Below are 15,303 nucleotides of genomic sequence, written 5' to 3' on the forward strand. Positions count from 1 at the left end.
ATGGGGTTACTCTTGTCGCTAGGAGCAGGAAAACGGTTTTACCAGATTTTAATGTAAGTGGCTACAATAAAATGTATATGTTATTCTTTCACATACTGATTCCTGGTCTGTTTGTGAGGTCCAAAGGAGCAAGAGGATGCTAATTTGAGGATTCTCCATGCACACGGGTTGATCACATGCTGATAATTTTTTGATTTAGGGTATATGAAGAACGTCTGAATTTTATCTTCATCTTTGTTTTGGAGTAGTGAGCACTTATCCATCAAGATTTGGATATCACGTTGGACATTTTTTTGGGGTCTTTTTGAAATTTTGGACATTTTACTTGTGGGACTTTGAGTTTGTTTATTTAAGTCGGTTGATATATTGTAGACTCCAGGATGTGCTTCGAGATCCATGCAGATGGATTCCTTATGCACTAAAGAAATTTGTACTTTTGAGCATTATGATTTGTGGAATGTTATTATTAAAATCAGACAATATACACCATTTTAACCTTTTTTAAATTTATTTTTGGGTGTCTTTGACATGGATTGGGAACTTCAGAGGGAAGAGTGCAAATGAGGAATATTATATCTGATATGTCAGCTGAAATTTTTGCATTTGGTAAGAGTAGATGAAACCAGGTGCGGGGGATGCAGTCCGCACAGGATGACACTGGCCACACGGGGTGACACCAGGCCAGCTCAACGGAAAGGTAAGTTGTAAAGCAAGCCAACAATCCCCGCAGGATGGATCCGATGGATACAACTTACCTTTTCTTGGAGCGGGTCCAGTGTCACCCCGTATAGGTTGCATGCCGACGATCCTGCGGGGATTGTGTAGCAGCAAGATGTGTCTCCCATGTAGATATGTCCCCCTGAAGCAACTGCGCATGTCCCGGTTTCAACCTCCCTAGGGTTGGTGCCACCCGGTGCGGTAACACTTGGTGACACCCCCTCCGACGATCCCCGCTGGACGGATCGGGTCTGCCGATTGAGCATAATGGATCAGAGTCCGATCCATTATGCTCAATCCGCAGATCCGATCCATTCTGCGGGGATCGTCGGAGGGGGTGTCACCAAGTGTTACCGCACCGGGTGGCACCAACTCTAGGGACGCCTCTGGATGAAACAAAGGGGAGTGAATAGCACTGAGAGCACTAGGTGATTTGTGGCACAAATGCACTCACTTAAAGAATACGTTCACCTTTTGTAACATGTTACACCCATATTCATGTTACAGTTGCACCTTCATCCACACTGTTCAGTGTGGACAGAAAAATCTGCAGTGCCACAGTGACTGGGCCAGCTGCTGTAAGCTAAACTACGCATGCGCAGCTCAGTTTACAGTCCAGGGATTGCTGTGAGCAGGCAGGTAGGTGTAGTTTTTTGCAGAAAAGACATTGCATGTCTCTTCTGCAATAAAAAGACTTGCCTGCTCACAGCATGTAACAGCGGAACTTTAGATCTGATTTAAGCTGGCCATACAGTGCGGCTATAGTATTCTGACAGCAGTGGCCTTTCGGAGGACCTGAACAGTGGCTGCATCCAAGCAAATGCAGCTGCTGCTCGAACAACAGTTCTCCACCCAGCTCCTTCAATTTTGCAATCAAAGCATGTCGGGCAGGAGGTGGCCTCAGGAACTGGCAAAAATTTGTATACCTAGCTTAACCACTAGCCTACCGGGCACTTATACCCCCTTCCTGCCCAAGCCAATTTTCAGTTTTCAGCGCTGTCACGCTTTGAATGACAATTGCGCAGTCATGCAACACTGTACCCATATGAAATTTTTATCATTTTTTTTCACACAAATAGAGCTTTCTTTTGGTGGTATTTAATCGCCACTGGGAGTTTTATTTTTTGCGCTATAAACAAAAAAAGAGCAAAACAATTAGAAAAAAAAAAAGTTTTTCTTTGTTTCTATTATAACATTTTGCAAACGGGTAATTTTTCTCCTTCACTGATGTGTTTTGGAGGAGGCTGCACTGATAGGCGGCACTGATGAGGTGTCATGGATAGGCAGCACTGATGGGCAGAACTGATAGGCGGCACCGATGAGCTGGCACTATAGGCAGCACTTATGGGTGGCACTGACTGGCAGCACCGATGTGTGGCACTGATGGGCACTGGTGGGTGGCACTACTAGGCACTGATGGGCACTGATGGGCAGCACTACTGGGCACAGGTGGGCGGCACTTCTGGCCACTGTTCATTAGGGCACCAATCTTCAGTGCCCTGATGATCGGTGCCATTTCGTACTGACAATTGCCGATTATGACAGCGTGTGGAAAGTGCAGCCGATAACCGGCAACTGCATTTACCCAGTGATCTGCTGTGTCATTGGACACAGCTGATCACGTGGTAAAAGGCTGCTGTGATTGACTTTTTACCACATTATGTGATCAGCTGTGTCCGTAGGACACAGCGATCACGGAGATCGCGGGTGCACACCCCCGGGGGCGGGAAGGCACACATTCTGGGAGGATGTGATATGACGCCCTCCCAGGACTTGACAACCGCGCTGTAGCTGTCATTGGACTATAGCGCGGTTGGCAAGTGGTTAAGGATAAGACTGCTAAAAGTACGACAAGGAAGGCAAGAGTCAAATAATTAAAATCAAATTATGTTCCAGAGTAACAGAAAGAGCCCTTATCTAGAAATCACTTGATCTCAAGCAGCTTTGATTATAAATGTCATACAGAAAAATAAATTAATTACACTTCTTACCTGCTCTCTAGCTGTTTGGTGACTTTGTATGGCTCTCAGCATTAGAGCCAGCTTCTCCTCTGCCTAGCACACCAAAAGCAAAATGTACAAAATTACACTAGGAAAAACAACACACACCAGCATTAAGTGTCCCTTTCACCTACTTAAAGCCGAATCTTCAATCCTGTAAGCTTGGTTAACATTCATGAAAATGTGGCCTATTAATTATAAAATACATCACCAATGCATTAAATACCCCAGGCTATGAGTGAGTGGATTCTTGTTTGCAATTAGTGAATGTCTCTATTTTGTGCACTTATGGAACTGAGCACAAGCGTATCTACATATAGGGATATGTATCCCCCTATCAAAAAACTCCTCCCCTGAGGATCCATGGCCTTGCCATGTCACTGACCCAACCCATGAGGTACCGATTTGCTTGGATCATCAGCAGCTTGTACAAATTCCAGGGCCTCAGGGGAGGAACAACGCACAACATCCAATCTTCCCTGATGAAATACTCGGAGTGAAACCCCCTCACACGTGGCACACAGAGAGCCGTGTAACCTGCGCAGAAGTTGGGGAGAAAAATTAGGTCAAACTAGCCAGTGGCCACATATTCCAACAGAAATCATCTCACTCTTTTCCTCACCTATAATAGGCTAGCTGGAGGGAGATCTGTTGGAAAGCTCCAGGACTAAGATTGTGTTTCTGTGGGAACTTCTTCCCAAAATCAGTAAAGGTGAAACAGCAGATGTCCAAGTCGTTCACCAGCCTGTATAGGAGGAGAAACAGAGATTTAGGGACATTGCACAACAATAAGCAGCTTGTTTTCATATGTGGCTAGAATTAACCAGACTGCCAGAGATATGTCTGCATGTAGTGGCATATTACTTCTGCTATCTTGTGGAATTGGGTTCATGAGATCAGTTGCCATAAGAGGCAAGATCTCGGAGTGTGTACACATCAACAAAGTTTGTTCGGGTTTTTTATTCCCTTCAGTTTCCTCTCACAAAACAAAAAAACATGTTGATAGGTTTATTTATTTTCTCAACAAAGTTGCCCGGGTGTGTGTGTAACACCAGCGGGTGCCTTAGACCATCAGATCATTTGGGACATGGGCTAATCTAAAAGCTTCAAGCGGTATCAAACTCAAAATCTTCCCTCTGTTTTCACCTGGTGATCTGGACAGCAACAATCCTCCTGTATTAGAGTGCCCCCACTCTGGATGAAGGAGCATAGGGGGCACATATGGACAGCAGCATTGTCAGTCTGGTGGGAGGGGAGTGTTAGGTGTACTAGCAGATTTAAATATACTAACAAATTGAAGCTGAACTGCAGCTAATACTTCATAGTCCGTTACAGCAAGTTTTTTTTTTTTACCATAAATAAAAGCTGATCATTTTAACCTCCCCAGCGGTCTGATTATGTCCATATTTCTGTGCTCAAAGCGGTACATTTTTTGGCATGGAAACATGTTTTTTCATTGTAGGCCTGTAATTTTTAGGAATAACTCACTTAAATCTGCCCCAACAAGAGTCTAGTAAACATCCCGGGTATGTTAAAATTTGAAACACGAAATCATAAATTATAATATAATAAATAGTCCAAAAAAATAATATAATAATAAATTTAATTCAATAATATAATCAAACCAAAAACACTGAAATTTGAAATATAGTGCCAAGTTTGCACATCACTGAGCAAAGTCGCAAAATCGTTTTCAGTGTCTGATGACGAATTTCCCCACGAATCATTATCACTCAATTCTGCAAGTGGTTCTAAATTTACTATCGCTGTTCTCTAGCCGGTCTAATACCGCTTTTGACCTAAAGGGACACTTTTTGGATGCCATGGACGTTTCTCAGTTTCAAGGCAAAAAAAAAACTAAAAATGCAGGTAGGGCACAGGACAAAAGCACTCGGGACAAAATGTATGTGAAATGGTTTGATACAGTAATGTTATACTATGTGATTTTAGTGAATTCAGAGAATGTCACTTCTACAATTTTCCCGCCAGTTCCGTCCCCGTACGTCCCGACGTCACAGTTAACGGAACCGGAAGACAGATGCCGGCATTGGCCGGAGGACATTGCCGGGGACACTGCAGGGAGGACATCGCGGGAGCGCAGGACAAGGTAAGTGAAGAAGAGATCCCGGAGCAGCGCTGCAGGGTATTCCCGAGTGTAGTTCGGGATTACCGCTTGTGGTACTGAAACTTTACCCCGAGCTACACTCGGGAATACCGCCAGGGAGGTTAAGCAGCCCTGCCAATGTTAAATGGTCTGTTTCACCCTTGTAACTGCAAGAGCACTTTTCTGTTGAAAAACAACAGACTTACTGGCTCGATCACCAGATGAAAATAAAAGAAAGCCTAAAGAGACAGCTATAAAAAAAAAATAAAAAAAATTAATGGTTCTACAGAAATCTCTTCATGTGAATCTAAAAAAACATGAAAAAAACTCTTTACATTAGTAAGCTGTATCTCCAAATACACTCTGCAAGTGCAGTTGGTCCAGGGCTTAGTAAATGAGGGAAAGTGCTGCTGACTTCCATCATCTAATCATATGCAAGAAAAATTTTTTTTTTTTATTTCATTTTCCTTGCATGCGATTAGGTATTCTTCACAAAGTGAAGCTCTACCTCATTTACTAAACTCTGGAGCAAATGCCCCTGGAGAGTACAACTGCACTTGCAAAGTGCAGAGTCTATTCTCCATTAGCAATTCAACTCTGTTTTCCTCTTTGATGTTCCCTTAGCAAGACCTGCCTTGACCTGGTGCCATTTATATAAAGGTTTCATTGTGTCTGTGCTGTAGAGCTGGTCCGCATTGTTGGGTGTCTCCAAATAGCTATTCCCACAATCTACGTCTTGTGACACAGAGACCTCTAAATTGTTGGGCTCAAGTGTGCTATGGGAGTGCATATGGAAATGCACTATTGAGGAGAAGTGGTTATCCTCATGGCTGTGTAGTGTTTAGACCTTGGGCTCCGTCGACTCCAGGAACACAATCTTATAGAGTTTCTATATTCTCCCTGTGCTTACCTGGGTTTTATTGAGGTGCTCCAGTCTCCTCCCTCTATGCAAAAACTTACCAGTTGGCTGAAGCAGATTTTTTAATTTTTCAGTGGATCTTTAGTTAAGCTACAAAGGATTTTCAACCTCTTGGGGACTTTGTTGACAAGATATCTGTGCTCTGACTCCCCAGATGTAAAAAAAAAAAAAAAAAATCAACTAGTATAGGGGGAGCACCCAAAAATCCAAGATGGACAGAAGCTGAGCCAGGTTTACCAGCACAGGTATCGGCCAAATGATCACACAGGGACTGTGACTTGCACTTTACTATACATCCTTAGACGTTTTTACAGGGACTGTTTTTGGCTTTTGACATTTTTTTTCTACAGCCAGTAAACTCCCCAGCATGTTATCCTATGTGTCCATGCACACAGAGGCTGTAATCAATGTTTTTTGGCAGGGGCGTTTTCTGGCTGGAAAATAAACCCAGGACTAGTAGGTTTCTAGAGGGTTTTTTTTAGCTGTTAAAAACACTCTAACGCTGAAAACGCGGTAAAACACAGTAAATCGCAGCAAACCAGCGTTTTTGGACTTTTCTTTAGCAAAAATACTAAAAACCGCAAGCATAGCAAAACGCTGCTAAACGCGAATACAAAAACTCTTAAAAACACTGAAAAACTCAAGTTTTTAACGTGACTTTACACAGCTAACGTTACCAGCGTCATTACAACGCCCCGTGTGCATGGAATCTACAGGCCTCATGCACACTGGACGTTTTCATAGCTTTTGGAATTTTTTTTCTATAGCCAGTAAACTCCCCAGCATGTTATCCTATGTTCATGCACACATAGGCTTTAATCAGCATTTTTTGGCAGAAGCGTTTTCTGGCTGGAAAAAAACCACAGAACTAGTGGGTTTCAAGAGGCGTTTTTTAGCTGTAAAAATGCTCTAACACTGATAAAAGCTGAAAAACGCAAAAAAACGCAGTTATCTGGCTTTTATGAGCCTGAAGATTTTGTGGGAGTATAATTTTGCTAAAAACCGCAAATGCTGAAAAACACTAAAAAATGCTGAAAAAAGCGAATGCAAAAACACAAAAAAAAAACAACGAAACACACGTTTTTAATGCAGCATTCTACAACTAATGCTACTGGCGGTTTTACAATGCCCAATGTGCATGAGGCCTTAGAATCAATAAAAGACAGGGTCAGAATGCCAAAAAACATGCATACACTGCAGATTATTAAAAGCTGCCCGTACTTATGAATGCTGCACAAACATGGAGTCTTCACAGCACCATCTCAGTGCCATCTCAGGTATGGTAACATATGGCCTGCAAAGCATTAACTCTTTAAGACTCCAAGGCACAAAGCTGAGAATCATTACTTCAGTAAAAAACAGATCAGAATACAAACAGCTACTTGCGATTATCCTCATAAACAGCGTTCCTCTCAGTGAGGTCCGGGGTAGCTCTGGTAACACAGGTGAACAGCTGGAGGGATCCCAGGCCCAAGGACACAGCGAGGCCACCCCACTGGAACTCTAGTACACTGGTAACAATTGTGGAGGTGGTCCCCACAGTATCTGGGTCTTCTGGAGAAGCTGCATGCTATTAGACTTCCCGCATGCTGGTTTTGGCAGTGGTGAGCCACCTACCTGGCTGCAGATCACTTGCCCAGCCACCTCTGCCTCATCAGGTGTGGCCTCTCTGAGCTGCTGAAGGAGGGAAGCAGAGAAACGTACCTTCTTGAGAGTTAACAGGAACCCAGGGTATTCTAGGAAATGGAGTTCAAGGAGCCTACATCTGCATTTGGGCATGGTGAGTAAAGGGGCACTTCACTACATAAGAACGAAGGCAGGGTAAACGTACCCATAGAATCCCCAGGAAAAATAAGATGCCAGGGGATGACTCAGGTCCACTTGCTCCCTTTTTGTCAGCTAAGCATACCATCTGAAAGTGTTTTGTTATAACAGTTCAGTAAGTGCAAAAAATACCTGTTGGTTCTGCCAGAAATCCTGTGAGTGTATAACTTCCTGTGCTCTAGGCCTCTGCTGCCTGTTATCATTTACATTGTTTACACTGTTGAGAGGAGTTCTTTAGTCTTGTCCAGGGGCGGACTGACAACTCATGGAAACCCCGGGCAATAAGGGATCATGGGGCCCCTGTGTCCTTGCCCAAACTCAAAAAAGCCTATGAAAAAGGTACCAGGGGCATCTCATGGGGCCCCCTACTGACCCCGGGACCTTGGGCAGTGCCTGAGTTTCCAAATGGTCAGTCCGCCCCTGGTCTTGTCCTAGGGCGACAATGCTGCTACTCAATGGATATAGTATTGCAAGTGAGCATTGTCACCCTAAAGCAGTGGTTCTCAACCTGTGGGTCGCGGCCCCTTTGGGGGTGGAATGACCCTTTCACAGGGGTCGCCTAAGACCATCGGGAAAACACATATTTCCGATGTGTAATGAGCAGCTACTGTATAGAAAGCAGCTACTGTGTTGAAAGCAGCTACTGTGTTGAAAGCAGCTACTGTGTTGAAAGCAGCAGTATTGGAGGTAAAACGACACTTCATGAATTATAATTACTGGGTAAATAATTTTATGGTTGGGGGTCACCACAACATGAGGAACTGTAATAAAGGGTCGCGGCATTAGGAAGGTTGAGAACCACTGCCCTAAAGGCTCCATGTACACTTGTACGACTCCAAAGTCACATGACTTTGGAGTGCAACTTTGGATGGGTGCGACTTGTTGTCCCTCTGCAAAGGCGGACCCACTGTTGCATGTAAAACATTCAAGTACAGACTTTCATGCTACTTTTGAGGCTCCATTCCCACTTGTATGACTCCAAAGTCAAGCAACTTTGGAGTGCATCTTTGATGCAACTTTAGCTGGGTGCAACTTGGATGTGTCTTGTTGTCCCTCTGCAAAGTCGGACCCACTGTTGCACCACTACTGAATGCAAAACGTTCAGGCACAACTTTCATGCAACTTTTGAGGGTTAATATCAGGGGCGGACTGACCATTTGGAAACTCGGGCACTGCCAGAGGACCTGGGGTCAGCAGGGGGCCCCATGAGATGCCCCTGGTACCTTTTTCATAGGATTTTTGATTTTGGGCAAAGAAACAGGGGCCTCATGATCCCCTATTGCCCGGGCGCCCCAAGAGTTGTCAGTCCACTCCTGGTTAATATTGAAGTCTATGGTCCTCAATTTGCATGAAAGTTAGACCAAAGTAGTGTAAAGTCGCTGCAACTTTTAAGTCACACATATATGAATGGTTATTTTAAAACATTGGGTACGACTTTTCATGCGACTTTGATGTCCAGTCACATGACAAGTTGCACAAGTGCAAAAGGGGTGTAAGACAAGAGTTACTTTCCTGGCAGAATCACCAGCTTGGAAAAAAAAAATTGCAGAATGATTATTTACAATAAATAGTGACCCCCATTAATAATGACAGAGCATCGCCTACTCACATGTCCAGGTTCTGCTTGGCCTGCTCTACGTGCTGTTTAGCTTCTGGGGGGAAATTGAAATACAGCTTCCTCGGGGGAGGGACTCTGGTGATGGGTGTCCGAGGCGGCAGCAAGCTGGGACCCCTGGAGCTGGAGGAGGAACAAAATCAGTCCAATAGTAAGACAGGTCTCCAGCCTGTGATGTGTAGATCTCTGGACTGGATGGACAGAAATGCCAACACTTCCATGTGCAATAATTCATCTATTTAGGGAAACATACTACTCACATACCAGTAGTCTAAAACATGGCGCAGCATCCTCAGGACCGCAGAAGCGTCAGCTGTTGCTTGATCATATATGAGACCGCATGTTCCGTCTTCTCCCACCACGAACTGCAGGAGTCATACTCAGTGTCACTGTGTGCTGTGCTTAGGAAGGTAAAGGGTGCTGCAAGGTGTTAGGTTTTGGGACCGAGGTTGTGAAATATTAGTAAGGGGAGAGAAGAGAACGCGAGGTGTATGGCCCGGTTTATGAAGCCTGTGCAGACCACTCTGCAATAGCAGTAAAGGTGGCTATACACATATCAAGAAATAATTGACAGAGGCGATTGTGAAAAAGCAATTCATCATCAGTTAAAGAAGAAGTAAACCCAGCATTCCATATTCCTGATATGTGCCTGCTGTACCATGTAATTGTATAAAAAAGTATTCTGTTCTCCTTGTATTGCTTCATTTTTGTAAAATTGATGATGTTCCTGCCAGTGCTTTCCTATTAGAATCTGACCACACTAGGATTGAGATCACAGCGTGGTCAGTTCTCTAACTGTGCTGGGAACTTAGCCTGCTCTCCTCCAATGATCAGACTTCTGTTGACACTCCCCCTCTACACAGTCACTCACTGGGAAGACCATTGTACCAGTGTTTCTCCTCTCCCAGATCTTTGAGCTCCTTATCCAGCTGAGAACAGAGAATATGTGATATGTGAAAAAAAAAAAAAAAGGGAAATTTTATATTTTTATTGTTTTTTTTACAAGTGCAGTATACACAAAATGTTTTGCCTTTTATTTCCATTTTAAGCCAAAATGGGTTGGTTTACATTGTGATGGTTCACGTATACTTCAATATCTCAAAACAATGCAGCACATACTGTATTGATTAAAATATGTTCCATCAGAAATATTTATTGAAAGTCGATCGGTAACAATCTGTATTAGGATCAGATACCTGACAAACAGATGTTTGTTCGATCAATCAGAAACAATTGATAAAATTCCACCACAGCCAATTAACTTTTAAAGCGAGCAAAATCCTCTCTTGTATTAGAAGAGGTATAGACTCCAGAGAGAGAGATATCATTTCCCCGGTACAAATCATTAGTAAGACCTCATCTGGAATATGCAGTTCAGTTTTGGGCACCAATTCACAAAAAGAACATTGGGGAACTGGAGAAAGTACAGAGAAGGGCAACCAAACTGATAAGAGGCATGGAGGAGCTCAGCTATGAGGAAAGATTAGAGGAACTGAATTTATTCTCTCTTGAGAAGAGGAGATTAAGGGGGGATATGATCACCATGTATAATACATAAGGGGGGATATGATCTCCATGTATAATACATAAGGGGGGATATGATCACCATATATAATACATAAGGGGGGATATGATCTCCATGTATAACACATAAGGGGGGATATGATCACCAAGTATAACACATAAGGGGGGAGATGATCTCCATGTATAATACATAAGGGGGGATATGATCTCCATGTATAATACATAAGGGGGGATATGATCTCCATGTATAATACATAAGGGGGGATATGATCACCATGTATAACACATAAGGGGGGATATGATCTCCATGTATAATACATAAGGGGGGATATGATCTCCATGTATAATACATAAGGGGGATATGATCTCCATGTATAATACATAAGGGGGGATATGATCTCCATGTATAATACATAAGGGGGGATATGATCTCCATGTAGAATACATAAGGGGGGATATGATCTCCATGTATAATACATAACGGGGGATATGATCTCCATGTATAATACATAACGGGGGATATGATCACCATGTATAATACATAAGGGGGATATGATCTCCATGTATAATACATAAGGGGGGGATATGATCACCATGTATAATACAGAAGGGGGATATGATCACCATGTATAATACATAAGGGGGGGATATGATCCCCATGTATAATACATAAGGGGAGATATGATCTCCAAGTATAATACATAAGGGGGGGATATGATCTCCATGTATAATACATAACGGGGGATATGATCACCATGTATAATACATAAGGGGGATATGATCTCCATGTATAATACATAAGGGGGGGATATGATCACCATGTATAATACAGAAGGGGGATATGATCACCATGTATAATACATAAGGGGGGGATATGATCTCCATGTATAATACATAAGGGGAGATATGATCTCCAAGTATAATACATAAGGGGGGGGATATGATCTCCATGTATAATACATAAGGGGGGATATGAGCACCATGTATAATACATAAGGGGGGATATGATCACCATGTATAATACATAAGGGGGATATGATCACCATGTATAATACATAAGGGGGATAGGATCACCATGTATAATACATAAGGGGGATAGGATCTCCATGTATAATACATAAGGGGGGATATGATCTTCATGTATAATACATAAGGGGGGATATGATCTCCATGTATAATACATAAGGGGGGATATGATCTCCATGTATAATACATAAGGGGGGATATGATCTCCATGTATAATACATAAGGGGGGGATATGATCTCCATGTATAATACATAAGGGGGATATGATCTCCATGCAAGGACACAGGGGCCCCATGATCCCCTATTGCCCGGGGACCCCATGAGTTGTCAGTCCGCCCCTGCTATTAGGATAGCACTGCTTCAAACTCCAGCTCTGGTATTGGCACATTACTAACCACAAACTCCTACCATATGTGATGCTGAGCCTCCATGACTGAAAGAGCTGAAATCCAATGAAAGAGGGGTGAGCCATGAGCCAGAGGCAGTCAGGCTTCAGAGAAAGGGACTATATGATGCTAGACATCCTCCAGCAAGGAAATGAGGCGGTCTCTATGTGAATTGCTGTAGTTTCTAATACACATTGTGAGAAGCTCACAGTGTGCAGTGAAATCAGAGTAAGCAGTCTGTGCAACTGTGCAAGACTGAAGGGAAGGCCGAAGATCAGCTCTAATCAATAAACAATTAAACAAGATAATATCATCTATGTAAACCAATTTGTTTTAGAACAAACAGGCTTATATAGTTGGGTATTGAAAGAGTGTAGTCTATCACTACAGAGGGAAGAATACAGAGGAGACGGTGAGGGAACAGTGCTGAACACACCTGCAGGGTCTTATCAAACCAGCGATTGCCGCTGTTGGCGTGGCTCCCTCCGCCGTGGAGCATCTGAGCGGCAGTACGACTGCTGTACAGATCTTCAGAGAATTTCAGTGCGGTGGCGTCCAGACACACTGTAAACAGACTGCGCTGGATGCTCCGGACAGACTCCCTGTTCAGACGGTCTGGAGATAAAGGCACAAAAAACACTGTGAATGGAGTAGTCTCACCAAGAGCAACCAATCTGTTTTTGGCTGTCAAAATTATTATTATTATTATAATTAATAGTACTAGAAGAAGTACAGGCATTTATACAGCACCATCAATTTCCACAGAGCTCTACATATGAATGTGATAATGGGTGCAGCGCTACTTGATGCAACCTACAAGTACAATTAGGTCTCGTTCACTCCATAGATGCAGAAAAACTGAAGGAAACGGACGCATAGATTTCACTTGCAGAGACATCAGTTTTCATGCACGCTCCAATGAGTTTTATACACGTTGCCGATTCCGGTGCAGAAAAAAATCTGCACATGATACTAGTGTTGTGGTGTGAATGGAGCACATAGAAAACAATTGATTTTGTTGTGCCCTTGCAGAACGTGTGCAGAAAAACGGACATCTCTGCACCATGGTGTGAACGGGCCCTAATGCAGGCCATAGACGGTTCTTTTATCGGCCGAATTTTGGTCTGAAAGAATAAATTGGCCAATTTTCGCGGTTCCTCCTCATTTCGTTTATCGCTCATGCTGGAAAATTCATAAAAAACAGCCGATTTTCGCAATCATTGGTGGCAACATCGGTTTACAGAACGAATGATGTTTCGTTTTTCGGATGAAAAATTGGCCGATAAACAAACCGTCTATGGCCTGCATAAACCTCAGTAATTCTTTGTTAAATCATACAGTAAGTAAGCACCTTGTGAATACAGCTCATTTGCCAAAATTAAATAAGATACAATTACAAACTATTGTTTTAATCACAAACGTGTAAATTTATGCGTCAATATAAATATGTAATATAGGATTTCAAAATCCCAATATATGTGTAATTAAATCTGTTATTATATGTCTTAGGGCTCATGCTTTTTTAAAGCGCTCTAAAGGCCAATCAAAGCACCTGTCACTAAAAAAAATAAATAAATAAAATAATGGTAAGCTTACAGTCCTGTCTACATGTTGCGTTTGCGTTGCTCCATTCAAAAATTATACCTTATGAGGCTTAAGTGGTGCTCCAGGCACCGCAACGTACCCATACGTCGCTATGCTCATGCACACTGGCGCACCCTCTGTGGCAAGCAGCAGCACAATCCAGTGACTGCTGTGCCTGATGGACACAGCGGATCACAGTGCTCGGTACCTGGCTAATAGCTCTCAGGATATCATGTGATCACTAAAATCAATCATAGCAATCACATGATAGCATGTAAACAAAACTGTCATGAAAGCCTTTCCATGACAGCAGTGGTGTATTTAGGTTTTGTGCTACGATGGGAAACACAAAAATCATCTGCCCCCACGGACACCGACCAACACAAACCCCCCTTCCCCCTCCCACGGAGAGAGAATGACATTGACCAAACACACCTGCCCCCCACCAAGGAGAGCCTTCCACTGCCCCCCCAGTGATAGAGAGACACTCATCTTCACAGCACTGTACATCCCCAGGAGCTCTACATACACCATCAAGCAGCCCACAACATCTCTCGGTTCCCACCTGGTTCCCATGGTGCACGTGACCCTTCTTTCATCCCTTCTTCTGGTTGGGAGGTGCTGCCCCCCCCTGAAAAATGTCACTTAGGCAAGTGCAATGTTTGCCTTGGGATAAATATGTCCCTGCATGACAGCCTACTTACTATTGTGATGTTGTGATTAGGCCACAGCTATCACATGGTACCTAGGCCAATCACAGCACCCTGTACCATGTGGTAGCTGTGGGCCAATCACAGCATCACAATAGTAAACAATAAGTCATGAATGAAAATCATTCATGTCAAACAATTGCTGTTACAGTGATTATCACTGTAACAAGCAATCACAGTGTAAAAAAAAAAAAAAAAAAAAAAAAATCCCTGATCACCACCCCCTCCCCCCAGAGTAGTAAAGTGCCACTATGGTGACATTGAACTACTCTAACAGTATGGAAAAAAATTTAAATATTGTAAGAAAAAAAATTGTTAAAATATATATATATTTTTTTTTACATACGGTCACCAGTCAGTATCCCTAATAACCTCCACACCATTATTATTATTATTATACAGGATTTATATAGCGCCAACAGTTTGCTCAGCTCATATAAATATGATGCTGTACTGCACTAGTGACAGTATATTAAAAGAAAATGGTGCAAAGTTACAAAAACATTTTTTTTGTATTTAATATCTTCATTTTCTAAAAAAAAATAATATTTATTATTTATTTATTTCAGGTACTTATATAGCGCCATCAATTTACACAGCACTTTACATATATATTGTACATTCACATCAGTCCCTAACCCTCAAGGGGCGTACAATCTAAGGTCCTTAACTCACATTCATATACAAGGGCAAATTTAGACAGGATCCAATTAACCTACCAGCATGTCTTTGGAGGTGGGAGGAAACCAGAGTACCCGCAGGAAACCCATGCAGTCACAGGGAGAACATGAAAACTCCAGGCAGGAGGTGCCGTGGCTGGGATTCAAACCAACGACCCTAGTACTGCCAGGCAGATGTGCTAACCATTTAGCCACTGTGCTGCCCAAAAGAAAG

At 42.9% G+C, this 15,303-nt stretch overlaps 1 protein-coding gene across 1 annotated transcript in view; it reads right to left on the reverse strand.

Annotated features, from left to right (window-relative positions):
* The window catches only part of LOC149449320 (carnitine O-acetyltransferase-like), a 54,348-nt gene that overhangs the window by 12,024 nt on the left and 27,021 nt on the right, over window positions 1–15,303 (reverse strand). Inside the window, exons 7-12 of the mRNA XM_089693398.1 lie at window positions 12,552–12,730; window positions 9,444–9,544; window positions 9,174–9,302; window positions 3,340–3,462; window positions 3,119–3,254; window positions 2,709–2,771 (exon numbers count right to left, since the gene is read on the reverse strand). Of these exons, the coding sequence (XP_089549524.1) occupies window positions 2,709–2,771; window positions 3,119–3,254; window positions 3,340–3,462; window positions 9,174–9,302; window positions 9,444–9,544; window positions 12,552–12,730 (731 nt within the window). The remainder of the gene's footprint in view (window positions 1–2,708; window positions 2,772–3,118; window positions 3,255–3,339; window positions 3,463–9,173; window positions 9,303–9,443; window positions 9,545–12,551; window positions 12,731–15,303) is intronic.

Source organism: Staurois parvus, unplaced genomic scaffold (genome assembly GCF_062004578.1).
Source record: "Staurois parvus isolate SC_StPar_1 unplaced genomic scaffold, SC_StPar_1.0 ptg000631l, whole genome shotgun sequence".
Taxonomy (NCBI): domain Eukaryota; kingdom Metazoa; phylum Chordata; class Amphibia; order Anura; family Ranidae; genus Staurois; species Staurois parvus.